A 13,159-nucleotide genomic window follows, 5' to 3' on the forward strand; every position below is an offset into this window, starting at 1 on the left:
GTTGGTGGAGGGTGACAGTGTCAGGGGCCCAGCCACGGCAGGGGCGTATTTTTGGAGTCTAATTCACCTTCCTCTCCTTTTTTCTTTTTTTAAAGGAAAACATTAGTTCAGTTCCAAGTCATGTGGATACCGGGCAGAGGTGAGGGGGGACATCAGTCCAAGGGACAGTCTCCTGCAGGAACCCCTCCAGGTCCTAGGGGGGGTCCCTGCTGAGGCTACTTTAGGTCTTGACCACCTGAGGGTCAGTCAGGACAGAAATGCTGGGAAACCCCCATCCAAGTCCCACATGACAGGAGAAATCTTGCCTTTGACCTGAGAATGGGGGGTTTGCCCCCCTCCGGAGCCTGCCAGACACTGGCTACTGTCCCAAGCGAGCTGGCTGGGCAGCTGGTGCCGTGGGAGGCCGGATGGCCTGTCCTTTGCTGAGGAGGCCAGGGCCTACGTCCTGGGGTGGCAGGGCGGCCACAGGGCCTGCGCTGGGGGCCTTGGCTTCTGACATCATCTCCTCCAGAAGGCTGAATCCCTCGAGCGGCAGCATGGAGAACTGGGTCTCCTCACACAGGGCAGGGTCCCCCGGATCCTGCTGGGGAAAGGGCCAGTCACACTGGCGTCAGCATGAGGGTCAGGCCCCGGACCCAATCCCACTCAGGACTCCGGGCCACCCTGCCTGATTCAGGCGCTCAGAGAGCAGCATCGACCATAGTTCTGTGCCTGGAGCTTGATGAAGGCTGATGACCCAGGCTTGCAAGCAAGGTGAAGGGAGGGCAGGACCGGGAGGTGGTCTGAGCCAGAAGCAGGAGGCTTGCTCGAGGTGGGGGCACTCACCATGGGTCTGAGGTCAGGTCTGGGGTCTGGCCGCCCCGCTGCCCCAGCTGGGGGGAACAGCTGTTCCAGTTCTTTCATTTCCACACGCTGCTTATCTCGGCCCCGCTCTCCCCGTCCTGCCCCATTCAGTGCCAGGATGCTAGGATCCCTTGGGCTCCGGGGGCCCTGAGGAGGGGAGAGCTGGTTTTCTACATCCTTACACAAGAGGACCCTAAGGGGTGAGCCAAGAATTAGGGGGAGGGCTTGGGGGAGGGGAGCAAAAACAGAAGGCTGGACACAGTGAGCCCCCACTCTGCTTTCCCCTGCAGCAACGCCTTCTCCAGGCTACTCCCACCCTCCTGCCCTGGACCTACCTGCCCCTTTGGCCGAACAGGAGGAAGAGGACGCAGAAGATGATGCAGGTGACCCCGATGTGGATGCCAATGACGATGCCTGTGGTGGACGTCTGGTTGGCGGACTCCTCCTTCCGGCAGTCACACGGTGGGCTCAGGGCTAGGGGCAGGGGCAGGTTGGGAGCGGTGGCTCTCCCGGCCCGAAGCCCCTTTGGACACCCAGCCTCTGGGGGCTGATCCCGCCTCCATGTCTACATCCCCTTTGCCTTTGGGACCCCAGCCCCACTTTTTGTGGTTCTTTTTACCAGTTACCGAGTGCTAACTTTGTGCCAGATATTGGGAATAACACTTTTACACAGACCATTTCATCCTTACCACGGCTTTATAAAGTAGGTATTATCCTGTTTTATAGAGAAAACGGGCTCAGAGAGGTTAAGTAACTTGCCCACGGTCACACAGCTAGAATGTCATACCGCCGAACTTCAAACTCAGATCTAGGCCTATGCTCTCAAGCCCAGGGTGAGCCGCCCCCTCATGTCACATGGTTGAAGAACGGAGAGGTGCTGGGGCCAGGAGGCCCCACATGCGCTGTGATGTTCTCCTACCTTCCCTGTGTCCCTGCCCCCCCCCCCCAGCGCCTGGCCTCCATATCTGAGTCCAGCAACCCCTCCCCAGCCTACCTGTCCTCTCCGACGCCCCCCTCAGAGACACGAAGCGGACCGTGGCATTGCCCTCCCCGTGCTGGTTGTAGGCGAGCAGTTTCACCTCGTACACTGCTGCGGGCTCTGAGGGAAAGGCAGTGCTGTGCTGAGTGATCTCCCAGCCCCCACCGGCAGGTCTGCTGCAGCCGGGGAACAGAGGGGACCCCTGCGCCCCACCGCCCGGCGCCAGGCACCGCACCCCTGCCCAGCTCCCCACACGCAGTCCGTGTCCGCCTCACCGAGCTGGCTGAGGTTGTAGGAGGAGACAGTGGCGGGCAGCAGGATGGGGCCAGTGAAGGAGGCCCTGCTCGCTGGGCGGTAGAACAGCTTGAAGCCGCCCTCGTGCTGGGCCAGCCGGGGCCAGAGCTCCCACCGCAGCTGCAGGGAGGAGCTGCCCAGGACCCTCACCGACAACGGGGGCGGGGCGGGAGCTGCGGGCAGAGGAGGCCGAGATGTGAGGGGGTCGGCCACCTTCCACCCGGACCCCGAGCCCCAGGAGCCCGGCGGCTCTCTGGCCTCTGACCCAGGGCCTCTGTTTGCTCAAAGACACCTTTACGTGAATTGGAAAAAGGACGCCCCTTTCTCCAAGTAGACCCAGACCCCACTCAGCCTCGGGGCCGGGCGCCCGCTGGGGGAGTGTGGTGAGCAAGCATGCGCGCTCTTGGGCTCGGATTCCTGGCCTATGTGGTCGTACGCTCCGCAGCCAGGCCTCACCTTCGCCCAGGGTGCTGGTCAGCACGGGGGCAGAGGCTGAGCTGGCCCCCCTCGGGGTGTAGGCCTTGACGTAGAAGCTGTAGGCCGTGGAGGGTTCAAGGTCGCTCACCAGGTGCTGAAAGGTGCTCTTGCTGACCGCCTCCTGGTACTCCAGCTCCGGAGGGTCTGGGGAGGCGAAGAGTAGGCCAGGGCAACGCAAGGGGCACGGGGGCGTCCTACCAGCACTGGTGAAATGAGAGCATCCAGGGTGCAGGGGGCACGAGGGAGGAAAGGGGCTGGGTCAGGACACCAGGTTTGAAAGGGGTGATAAACAGTGAATAAAAAGATGGGGCTACGGCGCCCCCGCTCACCAGCAGCCTTCCTGATATGCAGGACGTAGCCAATAATCTCCTTGGTGTTGACCAGGGGCTCGTCCCAGGACACGCGGACCGCAGTGGACGACACGGAGACCGCCTGCACGTTGAGGGGGGGCCCAGGCAGCCCCTCAGCCCATAGCACGGTCAGCCTGGCACTGGCCTGGGAGGAGCCAGCACTGTTCTCGGCTACACACTGGTAGATGGCCTCATCCTCAGGGCCGATTCCAGAAATTGTCAGGGTGCTGCAGGGGTGGGGGAGAGAGCGTCAGATCCCCTCCTCCTCCCAGAGTATCCCTGAAATTTGGTCAGATCATCGCATTTGAGAGATGGAGAAACAGTCCCTCCAGAAGACAAATGACTTGTCTGGGGTCCCTCAGTAAGTCCGCGGCAGGCCTGGAACTCAACCCCAAGCCTCCGGGTCCAATTTAGTGCTCTTTCCTGGCAGGAGGGGCACAGCCCGTGCAGGCCGTTCGTCCCGGCCCCTCACCCCACACGTCCCCTCACCCCGCATCTTCCCCCCCCCCCCCCCCCGCCCCGGTCTCACCCCAGCACACACCCTACACATGCCTGTTGTTATTCCTGAGCCTGACGTGGCCTCCCGGCCCCAGCACCTGTCCGTTCTTCAACCATGTGACATGAGGGGGCGGCTCACCCTGGGCTTGGCAGGTGAACATGGCTGTGGTCCCTGCTGGCCTGGAGATGGACTGGGGGTGCTGGACAAACTCGGCTGGGGCTGCGGTGGGGGGCAGAGAGAAGGACGAGGAGCCATGAGGGGTGGGGGGACAAGACAGCTGTGAGTGAAGGGCTGGGGTGGGTATGGGGACAGGGAGAACTCACATGTCTGCCCCTTGGAGAATCCTCCAGGTGGGGCCCACCCTCCACCCTAACCTGGGCTTCAGGAGAGGACGGCAGGCCCCACCTCACTGGCCCCAGAGAGCCAGACCCGGGAGAGGACTCCATTTTAATGACTATTTAAAAGACTGACATTTGTATCCGAAAGCAATCAAGCTGAGCTCCCTGTTCAGGAAATTGTTAAATAAATAAATGTGCTAATAGGTTTGGCCGCACCTCCAAGGAGGTAATGACGGGAGACGGATGAGCCCTCAGTACCAGCTCCCCTCGCCCCTACATTCAGTTCCCCCTCCTCCACTCCCAGGCCTCCAGCTTGCATTAACACCCGAGAAATGAAATGCTCCATCACTTTCATTTGGACAGATGAACGGCACACGGAACACTAAACAAACAGGCGTTTACGTTCCTAATTCCCTTAGCTCCCCCCCTTCCCCAGCTCTCTGGGAGGGAACCACCCCAGAAAGCCCCTGAGAAGGGGATCCCAGCCCAGTTCATGTGGACAGTTGAGCCCCCCGTGCAGGAGGATGGACAGAAGGACGCGGTCAGCCGCAGAGGCTAACCCCCCCCTTGCCCCCGCCCCCACCCCGCACATTGGAGACCAGCTGTGCGCGTTGGCGTGGCAGGAGCTGAGGTGTGAGTGTGAGAATGACAAACACCTGAGAGCGTGCAGGCAGGTGTGAGCGTGCAAGTGCCACATGCGTGTGAAGGAAAAATGGCACGTGGGGAAGAGGGACACGTGTGAAGAGCACAGGGTTGTGGGAAGCAGCGGGGATTGTAAAATGGGAATGACTGGGGGTGGGGGGAGGGATGGCAAGGGCACCCATAACAAGAATGCGTTCCCCTTCTCAGCACTGCCTTCCTGGGGGAGAGGTGGGAGCTGCCTTTTGGCCTGGAGGCCTGCGGAGGGGCAGGCGCCAGGGTAAGGAGGAGTCCAGGGCCCTGAGCCTGGGCCAGGGTTGGCGATGAAGCAAGGAAGGAATGGGGCAGGAGGAGAGGGCGGTAGGGCTGGGGAGCTCCATACCTTGCACCACCAGCCGGCCCTGCGCTGTTCTCCTCACCCGGGTGCCCGGCTTATTGGCCGCGCAGACATAGACGCCGGAGTGCTGGACCGTCACGTCTGAGATGATAAGATTTCCGGTGCCCAGCACCTGGATGCCCTCCACCCCAATGGGGCGGCCATCTGAGGAGGGAGGGAGGGAGGGAGGGGGGAAGAGTGGAAGAGGGCAAGTGAGGAATGGTTCATATGGTTTGACATTCCACCAGTGTTCCAGGGAACCTCAGTCTCACTCTGCAGCTTTCCTCCCAAGCACCAGGGCATTGTGGAAGAAGCAGGATCGGCACTGAAAACTTGCCTAGCAGCAGAGACCTGGGCTCTAATGCTAGCATTTTCACCGATTCACTGGCGACCTTCAAGTCCCTTCCCCTCAGGAAAGTTAAGAGGCATTTCCCAGCCTGGTTTGTCTCTCTTGAAAAATGTTCCATGCTCGAATTTTCATTCCACTTGTGGACTGTCACCTTGCCCTTTAATATAAAGGCTCTGAGAAGTCCCGCAGCAAAAGGACCTGGTTAAATCTGTTTCCCAAAGTTGTTAGACGTTAGGCCACCAAGCCATTCTTTCCTCCCTGCAGATCACGCTTTGGGAAATGTTGGACCAGATGGTCCTTGCAGTGCCTATGGGCTCCTCCTAATGGTGAGGCCACTCTTTCCAGCCTCTCCCAGGGACTGGGCCCTCCCCCCACCCCAGGATCAGATTAGCACAGTCAGAATGCAAGGAGACAGCTCCCCATTCAGTCGCTGAAGTGGTGAAATCTACTCCATTATCCTGCCTGCTGCCCCCTCCTTCCCCGATCACTCAGCTGCTACAATGTGGCACAGTCTCCTTGTGAATGCGACCCCACCCCATCCCCTCCACACTCTCCTTCCCCTAGTGACCTTTCCGCTCAGACAATGTGGGCCCATCTGCACCCTTTCATTTCTCTCCTTCAGCTGCCTAGGGATTTAGGCTGGGGATTTAGGGGGCCAGGCTAGAGACTGGGGGGCCCAGAGACAGGGTGTGACAACTGGCTGAGATTTTGAGGGGTTTGGAGTTGCACTGCTGGGGAGCATAGCCAGGGTGTAGAGGGCAGGGACAGGCAGGAGGGAAAAGAACCTGGGAGAAGGAGAGCCGCTGAGGGGTTCTGGAGAGCCTGATGCCAGCAAGGCAGGACTGCCCAGACTGGATGAGGTAACCCAGGGAGCTAAGCCATCCGTGCAGGGGGAGGGAGAATGTAGTGGGCAGGCCGACCTCCCCAGTCCTGCCAAGCTAGGGAAACTTACCCCCTCCGTAAGGCCCCAGAGTGTACAGACCCCCATGGAGAACAAACAGGATTCAAAGTCCCCCACAGCTGGGTGATGAGACTGCCCTCCCAGGGGGTGGGACAGGGGTGGGAGAGGCAGGGGCTGTAGGATGAGGCTCACCCAGGCGGCTCCAGGACACAATGGGGCGCGGGTTGCCCGTGGCGACACACTCAAGCACAGCAGTCTGGTGCACCGTCAGGGTGAGGTTCTCAGGCCCCACGAGAATCATTGGCTCCTTGTAGGCCCCCGAGCCCCGAGCCTGGGAGGAAGAGGCCATGTGTTTTCACTTCAGCTGTGACCCTTCCCACCTCATCCCACCCACAACCCAGGACACGGGGAGTGGGGGAACAAGATCCAGCCCCAGAAACCAGGTCCTGTGGGGCAGAGAGGAGAGGCTAGGGGCCCCAGGGCCTCACACACCTCCACCCCCTGCTCCCTCTTGCAGGGCCCTCTAGCAGTGGGAGCGCCCGGGGCTAAGCAGACGACGGGCTGCCCGGGTTGAGCTGTGCCAGAGAGCGGCCGCATGCCTCCTGAACCCTCCCCGCCAGGCGCACAGAGCCGTGAGCTTCGGAAGTGCCCTACGCGCACTCGGCTGACAAGTCTCCAGGGCTCAGCTGGACAGAGATTGATCTGAGGGTGAGAAGTCAGGGGGCTGTTAGGGGCAGCACTAGTCAGAGCAAAAGACCCTCACCTGACACGGTGAGCCTGGCCCCGTGGCTGACCCGGACACTGGCGACATTCGAGGCCACGCAGTGGAAGACGCCGCTGTCCTCAGCCCGAAGTCCTGTGATCTGCAGGACCCCCTTTGGGCAGCAGCGTGTACCTGTTTTGGGGAGGCACAGTTGGCCACCAGCACAACCACAGGCACCATCGGCCACAGGGACACTGACATCACAGGCACGGCGCTGTCCCAAAGTCACCGTGGTCGACGCAGACACACACTGGGACTCTCGCCATTCCAGCCTTGACCGCAGTCACACACAGTCCTCACGGATAAATCACCAGCATCAAATCTGGGGCCTGCCAGCTGCACGGATCCTTAATCTCAACACAGCTGGAGAAGCACCACCCCGAGGCGGCCCGCCTCTCCGTCTTCCCTCCAGCCTTCCCAAGCATGGCTCACCTCTCGTTGTCTGTGTCAATGGGGACTCTGTTCTTCTCCCATGTGATCAGGGGTTTGGGAAGCCCATGGATTTGGCACTGGAAGCGGGCCACACCGCCCTCCTCTCCCACGGTGGCCTGGGGATGCACGTGGAAGTCCGACATGGCTGGTGAAAAATAGGGATGTGTGTAGGGAAGAGGCACGCTGCTGAGGTGTGAGGGGCGGAGGAGGGGTGAGGTGTCACAGTCCCATGTCCTGGAGGCCCAGACCTCTCCCGCCACAGGGGCTGGGAGTTTTCCTGGAGCTGGCAGACACAGGGCAAAGTCTTGGGGGGACACATCATCACCGATGCCGCCTGCCACCATAACAAACATCTCCCCTAAGGGGTGGCATACGGCTGGGACATGCCGAGAGAAGCCGGGGGAAAGTCTGGACAAGCCTGTGACAAGGAGGTCTTGGGCTGGTGATCCACAAAGACCAGTCAGAGACGGCGCTGTTCCCACGTCCTGCTCCCCGCTGTTTCAGCTCCTTTCAGATGTATTTTTATGAACTCTCCCTAAGATATTGAAGGCCTCAGTATTCTGCTGCCTGGTTTACAGAATAGGGAACGGAGGTCCAGAGAGGGGAAGCAGTTCGTCCAGTGGTGCCCAGCAGAGACACCAATCATTAGACCCTGCTTACCAGTGCCCAGCGGCCTTTATTTTATTTTTTTGCCTTTCCTCTGCACCCCCATCCCCACCTCTCCTGCAGCGTCTCAATGCACCCCAAGAGGGTGGTATATCCATCCAAGGTGACAAGCCTCTCAGAAGACTGTCAGACCTACAATCTACATTTCAATGTGTCATAAATATTCAGGGACCCCCTCCCCACCTTTTGGGGATCTGAACTGCTTGAACTCTGGTCTGACGAGGCCGGGCCAGAGGGGCTATGGTGCACCCCCACACACACCCCGTTTTAGGCTGGTTAAGTGTCCCCACCCACCCTCCTTCCCACCGATCCCCAACCCTCCCTGTGAGCCCCGGGAAGGCGCCCCTCCCACGCGGGTTCCCAGCTTCTGCACTGGGGCTGCGATTTCATTAAAATCCACTTTGCTTCAAGTGCGGGAAGGCGGCTCGCCATCTGTCCAGGCAGGCAGCCCCTCCCCTGCGGTACTCCATCAACTGGGACAGTTGTCCCCTCCCCGGAGGAGCCCTCCCCCCACAGCAGCATGGGCACCGGAGCTTGTCCCGGCTCCTGCCCCTGGCTCCCTGGTGTGGGTGGGCACACCCCACCCAGGCCCCTCAATCCCCCCGCTTGTTCCGGACTCCAGGGCAGCCCCAGAAGGCCGAGCCTTTGTGCCTTCTTCTCGGAGCCTCTGGGGGCTGACTCTTGCAGCGCACTCTCCAGCTCATTTGCATGTGGTTCATTAAATATAAACATGCATAAAAATCCCCCGCCCTGCCTCCTCCTCTTTCAGGGCCTCCTGGGAGTGCAGCTGATGGGTGTGAGCAGCTCCTTGCACACGTGTGCAGGGCTGTGTTTTCTGGGAGGATGTGGCTGTCTCCATGTATGTGGTCGCGCGTCTATGGCTGGATGTGAATGGGGTTTGTGGTCTCAGCTCCCGTGGCTAGCGTGCAGACAATCCCCCATGTCCCATGGAGGGAGAGCCTTTATAAAGTCTACCTCGGGGGGCCCTTGTCAGAGCAGGAGGTGGGGGACAGTGCCCCAGCTGGTGACCCCGTCAGGCTTGGTGAGAAGAACCCCAGAGAGCACTGCGAGGTCAGCCTGCCCTGTCTCAGGCCAAAGGCTGTGTGTGGTCAAGGGCCTGCAGGTCAGCCCAAGGGCTGCTGGGTCCCCTCTACCGCCTCCTGGCCTCGGCCTCCAGGAGGGCAGGGCTGGATGCGGGCCTATGGAGTAGAGAGGGCACCTAGGCTCCTGGCTCGGCTGCCTGTGCGCCCTGGGCTCTGCCCACTCAGGAGCTGGGGAGCGGCCCGCCCCCTCCTCGCTCCAGCTGGAGAAGAGCTCGCAGCCCCCCAGGGACCTGGGGCGGGGCTTGGTGGCTCTGCCGACTACAGATGCCGACTCATTAAGGAACGGACTCCTTTTGTGTTTCTAGCCCCAGCCCGGGCTCCCTGGGGGCGCCTAGAGCTAGGAGCTGGCCTGAGTACCAGGGGTAGAGCTGCTGCTTCGCAGGGTGCTGGGGAAGGAGAAAGTCTGGCCTCTCACCCCCTCCTCCTCCCCCACCCAAAACCAAACAAGGACAACAGCATGGGTGGAACATGTGCCGGAGGGAAGAGCTCAAGCAGGAAGTGGTCACAGGTAAGGAGCCAGCCCAGTCTTCACACAGTGGGCCACAGGATTCCTAAGGGTCCCCTGGGGCCCCTCGGACGCAGCTGAGCCCCCTCTGCCCAGGGCTCTCCAGATCTCCCTTCCACCAGAGCAGCCCCGCGCCGGACCGCTGTCAGCTTCACGGAACTACAGTTCTCCCAGACATGTCATTCGAGGGCAGCTTTGCCTTTAAAAGTACTTGAAAACCACTCATCTGAGAGCCAACCCCTTCATTTTCTGAAGGGGGCACCGAGGCCCAGACCTTCTGCAGTAGTTCTCCAGTAACTTTGTCCCTTTGTCACTCTCCAAGGGCAGGTAACCCCAGAGTGGACGGCTGGTCAGCCCAGCCTCTTCTCATGGGTTGGGGGTTGGCACCATGTCGCAGGCTGAGGGAAGAGAAGGAGACTCAGAGAGAGGTCCTCAGTCCCACCCCTCTGAGCCCCGCCGGCCGCACAGGTGTGGTGGTGGGGGCAGATGCCGTAGGAGGGGGTGGTCTTCTTTATCTGAAGCTCCTTCTTGCCTCCCCTTCCTCACACCGCTCCCCAGCCCTTTGGTCAGCCCTATCTAGTCCTTAGATGGGGGGGGTTGCCCTGAGACCCGGGGTAGGCAGCATGGACAGCACACTCCATTCATCCGTAAATGAAGGGAGCAGGTACTCCCCGGGGCCCTTCCAGCTGAGACTCCCCTGTACTCCATAAACAGGCCCTTGTCCACATCCACAATCTTGCATTCACGCCTCATTCTTTAGGAAGTGGGAGAAAGATTGTAGGGGGCCGCTCAGGCCTCCTCCCATCTCTCAGGGTGGGGCGGGTTTGATTCACAAGTTTGTTTTGCCCTGGCTTGTGCTGGCAGGCCATAGAGTCAGAGGGAAGATGTCCTTCAGCATGTCTCTCTGGGTCGAGGCTTTCTGGGAGACCATGGGCATAGGGGCCTGAGGACGGTACTTCTGAGAATGCTGAGCCCTGAACCAGCCATCCTGGAGACCATGGCGTGACTGGTCGTGGAATGCACGGTTAGCAGTGTAGCTGGAGACACTGTCTGTGGCTGCTGTTGGTAGTGTTCTGTCCGTGGACAAGGTGGTGCTGTGACTTGTGGCCATCGATGCTTTTGGTTAGGCAGGGACTGTTTTGGGTCCCTCGCTCAGGCCAGATAATGGGAGGGGGTAATGGGCAGTGGTTGGGAGGCACTTCCACTGTGAGGGCTAGAGAGAGCGACAGGGAGGACAAAGGTCTGCTTGGGGGCCATGGTGGAGAAAGCACCTTTGTCCCCAGGCAGCCTGGGAAGGACTCTCCCAGTCCCTCGCTGCTCCCACCATGGGTACAGCCAGGCGGTGGGACAAGATGGGCAGAGAGAGCCCAGCAATCCACGGGGCGGGGAGGGGGCAGGAACGGGCAGGAAACAGCTCCTGGACACCCCCTATAAATCACCCAAGGGGAGGGGGTCTCCCGAGAGCCAGATCTAGACCAGCTGAGGGAGGGGAGGGAGGACTTGCCTCCTGGTCCAGGACCTCTGGCGAGGTCAGGTCTGGATCTGATTACACAGGCTCCAGGGGGACGCTGGGGGGCAGGGAAGGGTCGAGGCAGAGTGCTGGGAAGGAAGCTGGCAGCAACCCCCAAGCCCAGCCTCCCACTCTGACTCTAGCCACACTCCTACCCGATGTATGATGACAAAAAGATCAGCGGGCAAGTTAGGATGGCGAGTTCAAAACACAGCCTTTGCTGAAGCCCATGGCACTGGGGGTCTGAGATACCAACCCCCCCCCAACCCCCAGCCAGCCAGGCATTCAAGAGGAACCACCACAAACTACAGGCTCCAAAGGCCAGCAAGGCCATCCCCTCCTTCGCGTCCATTCCCACCAAGGATCAGGGATACCCTGGAAGCCGAGCCCTTCCTCAGGCAGCTCGGGAGATTGTGATGCTTTTCCTTACACGCCGGACATGCCTGAGTCCCTCTGCTTCTACGCACTGCCCCAAACCGGCCCCTCTAGCATCACATTTTCCAATATAGTAGCCAGCTCTCAAGCCCTTGAAATGTGGCCAGTCCAAATTGAGATGGGCTGTACGTGTACAATACTTATTGGATCTCAAAGATTTAGCATAAAATAAAAAGACCCTGAGCACTAGGGAAAGGCAGAGCAAAACCGGTAAGGGGATACTACCTCGCGCCCGTTAGGATAGCTACGGTCAAAGCAGAAACAGAAACAGAAACAACAGAAGGTAACAAGTGTCGGCAAGCATGTGGAGCCACCGGAACCCTCGTGCGCTGCTGCCAGGACAGTATAACGGTGTCGCCTCCCGGAAACCAGTGTATGGCTGTTCTTCAAAAACTGAACAACAGAATTAGCACATGACCCCGCAGTTCCACCTCTCGGAATAGGCCCGAAAGAATGAAAAGCAGGGTCTCGAAGAGCTGTTGGCCTCCCCGTGCGCGCGGCCACGCCAGTCATCGCTGCTGAAAGGCGGGAACAGCCCAAGTGTCAGTCGCTGCATGAGAGGGCGAGCACCCGAGGGGACACCATTCCGCCTGAGGAAGGAAGGACAGCCCGACACATGCCACCCCGTGGGTAAGCTAAGTGAGATGAGCCCGACACAAACACTGTGATTCCACCTCCGTGGGGCACTCAGAGCGGGCACGCTCGGACGGGAAAGTGGGGCTGCCAGGGGCTGGCGGAATGGGGAACGGGCTTTCGCTTCTGGAAGGTGAGTTCTGGAGATGGATGGTAGCGGCGGTTCACACAATAACATGAAGGGACTTAACGCCACTCAACTGTACACTTAAAAAAATGGCCATGACAGTAAATTTTAGGGACGCCTGGGTGGCTCAGTCAGTTAGGCGTCCGGTCTCGCTCTCGCTCGGTCCTGATCTCAGGGCGGTGGGACTGAGCCCAGCACCAGGCTCCGCGCTGGGTGCAGAGCGTGCTTGAGACTCTCCCACTCCCTCTGCCCCTCCCTGCTTCTGCTCCCCCCCAACGGGTGCGCTCTCTAAAAATTTTTTTTTTAAATGTTAAAAACCAGTAAATAGTATGTGTATTTTACCACAATTTAAAAATTGGAAAAATTGTAGTTGATAGAAATAATAATTTAAAATACTGGGGCACCTGGGTCGTTCAGTCGTTAAGCATTTGCCTTTGGCTCAGGTCACGATCCCAGGGTCCTGGGATCGAGCCCCGAGTCTCAGTCTCGGGCTCCCTATTCAGTGTGGAGCCTGCTTCTCCCTCTGCTTGCTGCCCCCTGCTTGTGCTCATGCTGTCTGTCAAATAAATAAATTCAATCTTAAGAAATAATCATTTAAAATACTGATTACAAGTTCAAATAATATTTTAAAGACTTGGTTCACAAAAATGCAAAAAACCTTATTAATAATTTAAAAATGATGATTACACGGGGGGCACCTGGCTGGCTCAGTCGATAGAGCCTGTGACTCTTCATCTTGGGGTTGTGAGTTCAAGCTCCATGTTGGGCATAGAGATTACTTTAAAAAAAATAATAATAATTAACAAATAAATAAAAAGTAATGATTGTATGTTGAAACAGTAGTTTAGATATATTAAGTAAAATAAAATTGATTAAAATTAACTTTGCCTGTTTCTTTTTTTTAATAAACGTGACTCCTAGAAAATTAGCTCTGTGGCTC

General features: G+C 58.9%; 1 protein-coding gene across 1 annotated transcript in view; it reads right to left on the bottom strand.

The window, feature by feature from the left end:
• Window positions 1–220: 220 nt before the first annotated feature.
• IGDCC3 (immunoglobulin superfamily DCC subclass member 3) overlaps window positions 221–13,159 on the bottom strand; it is a 39,229-nt gene continuing 26,290 nt past the window's right edge. The window contains 13 exon segments of the mRNA XM_057303598.1: window positions 221–583; window positions 826–1,036; window positions 1,179–1,317; window positions 1,838–1,942; window positions 2,098–2,289; window positions 2,573–2,737; window positions 2,923–3,170; window positions 3,496–3,661; window positions 4,802–4,960; window positions 6,238–6,376; window positions 6,786–6,926; window positions 6,928–6,940; window positions 7,241–7,385. Coding sequence (XP_057159581.1) covers window positions 359–583; window positions 826–1,036; window positions 1,179–1,317; window positions 1,838–1,942; window positions 2,098–2,289; window positions 2,573–2,737; window positions 2,923–3,170; window positions 3,496–3,661; window positions 4,802–4,960; window positions 6,238–6,376; window positions 6,786–6,926; window positions 6,928–6,940; window positions 7,241–7,385 — 2,048 coding nt within the window. The 3' untranslated portion in view covers window positions 221–358.

The sequence above is a fragment of the Ursus arctos genome, unplaced genomic scaffold (assembly GCF_023065955.2).
Source record: "Ursus arctos isolate Adak ecotype North America unplaced genomic scaffold, UrsArc2.0 scaffold_28, whole genome shotgun sequence".
Classification (NCBI taxonomy): Eukaryota; Metazoa; Chordata; class Mammalia; order Carnivora; family Ursidae; genus Ursus; species Ursus arctos.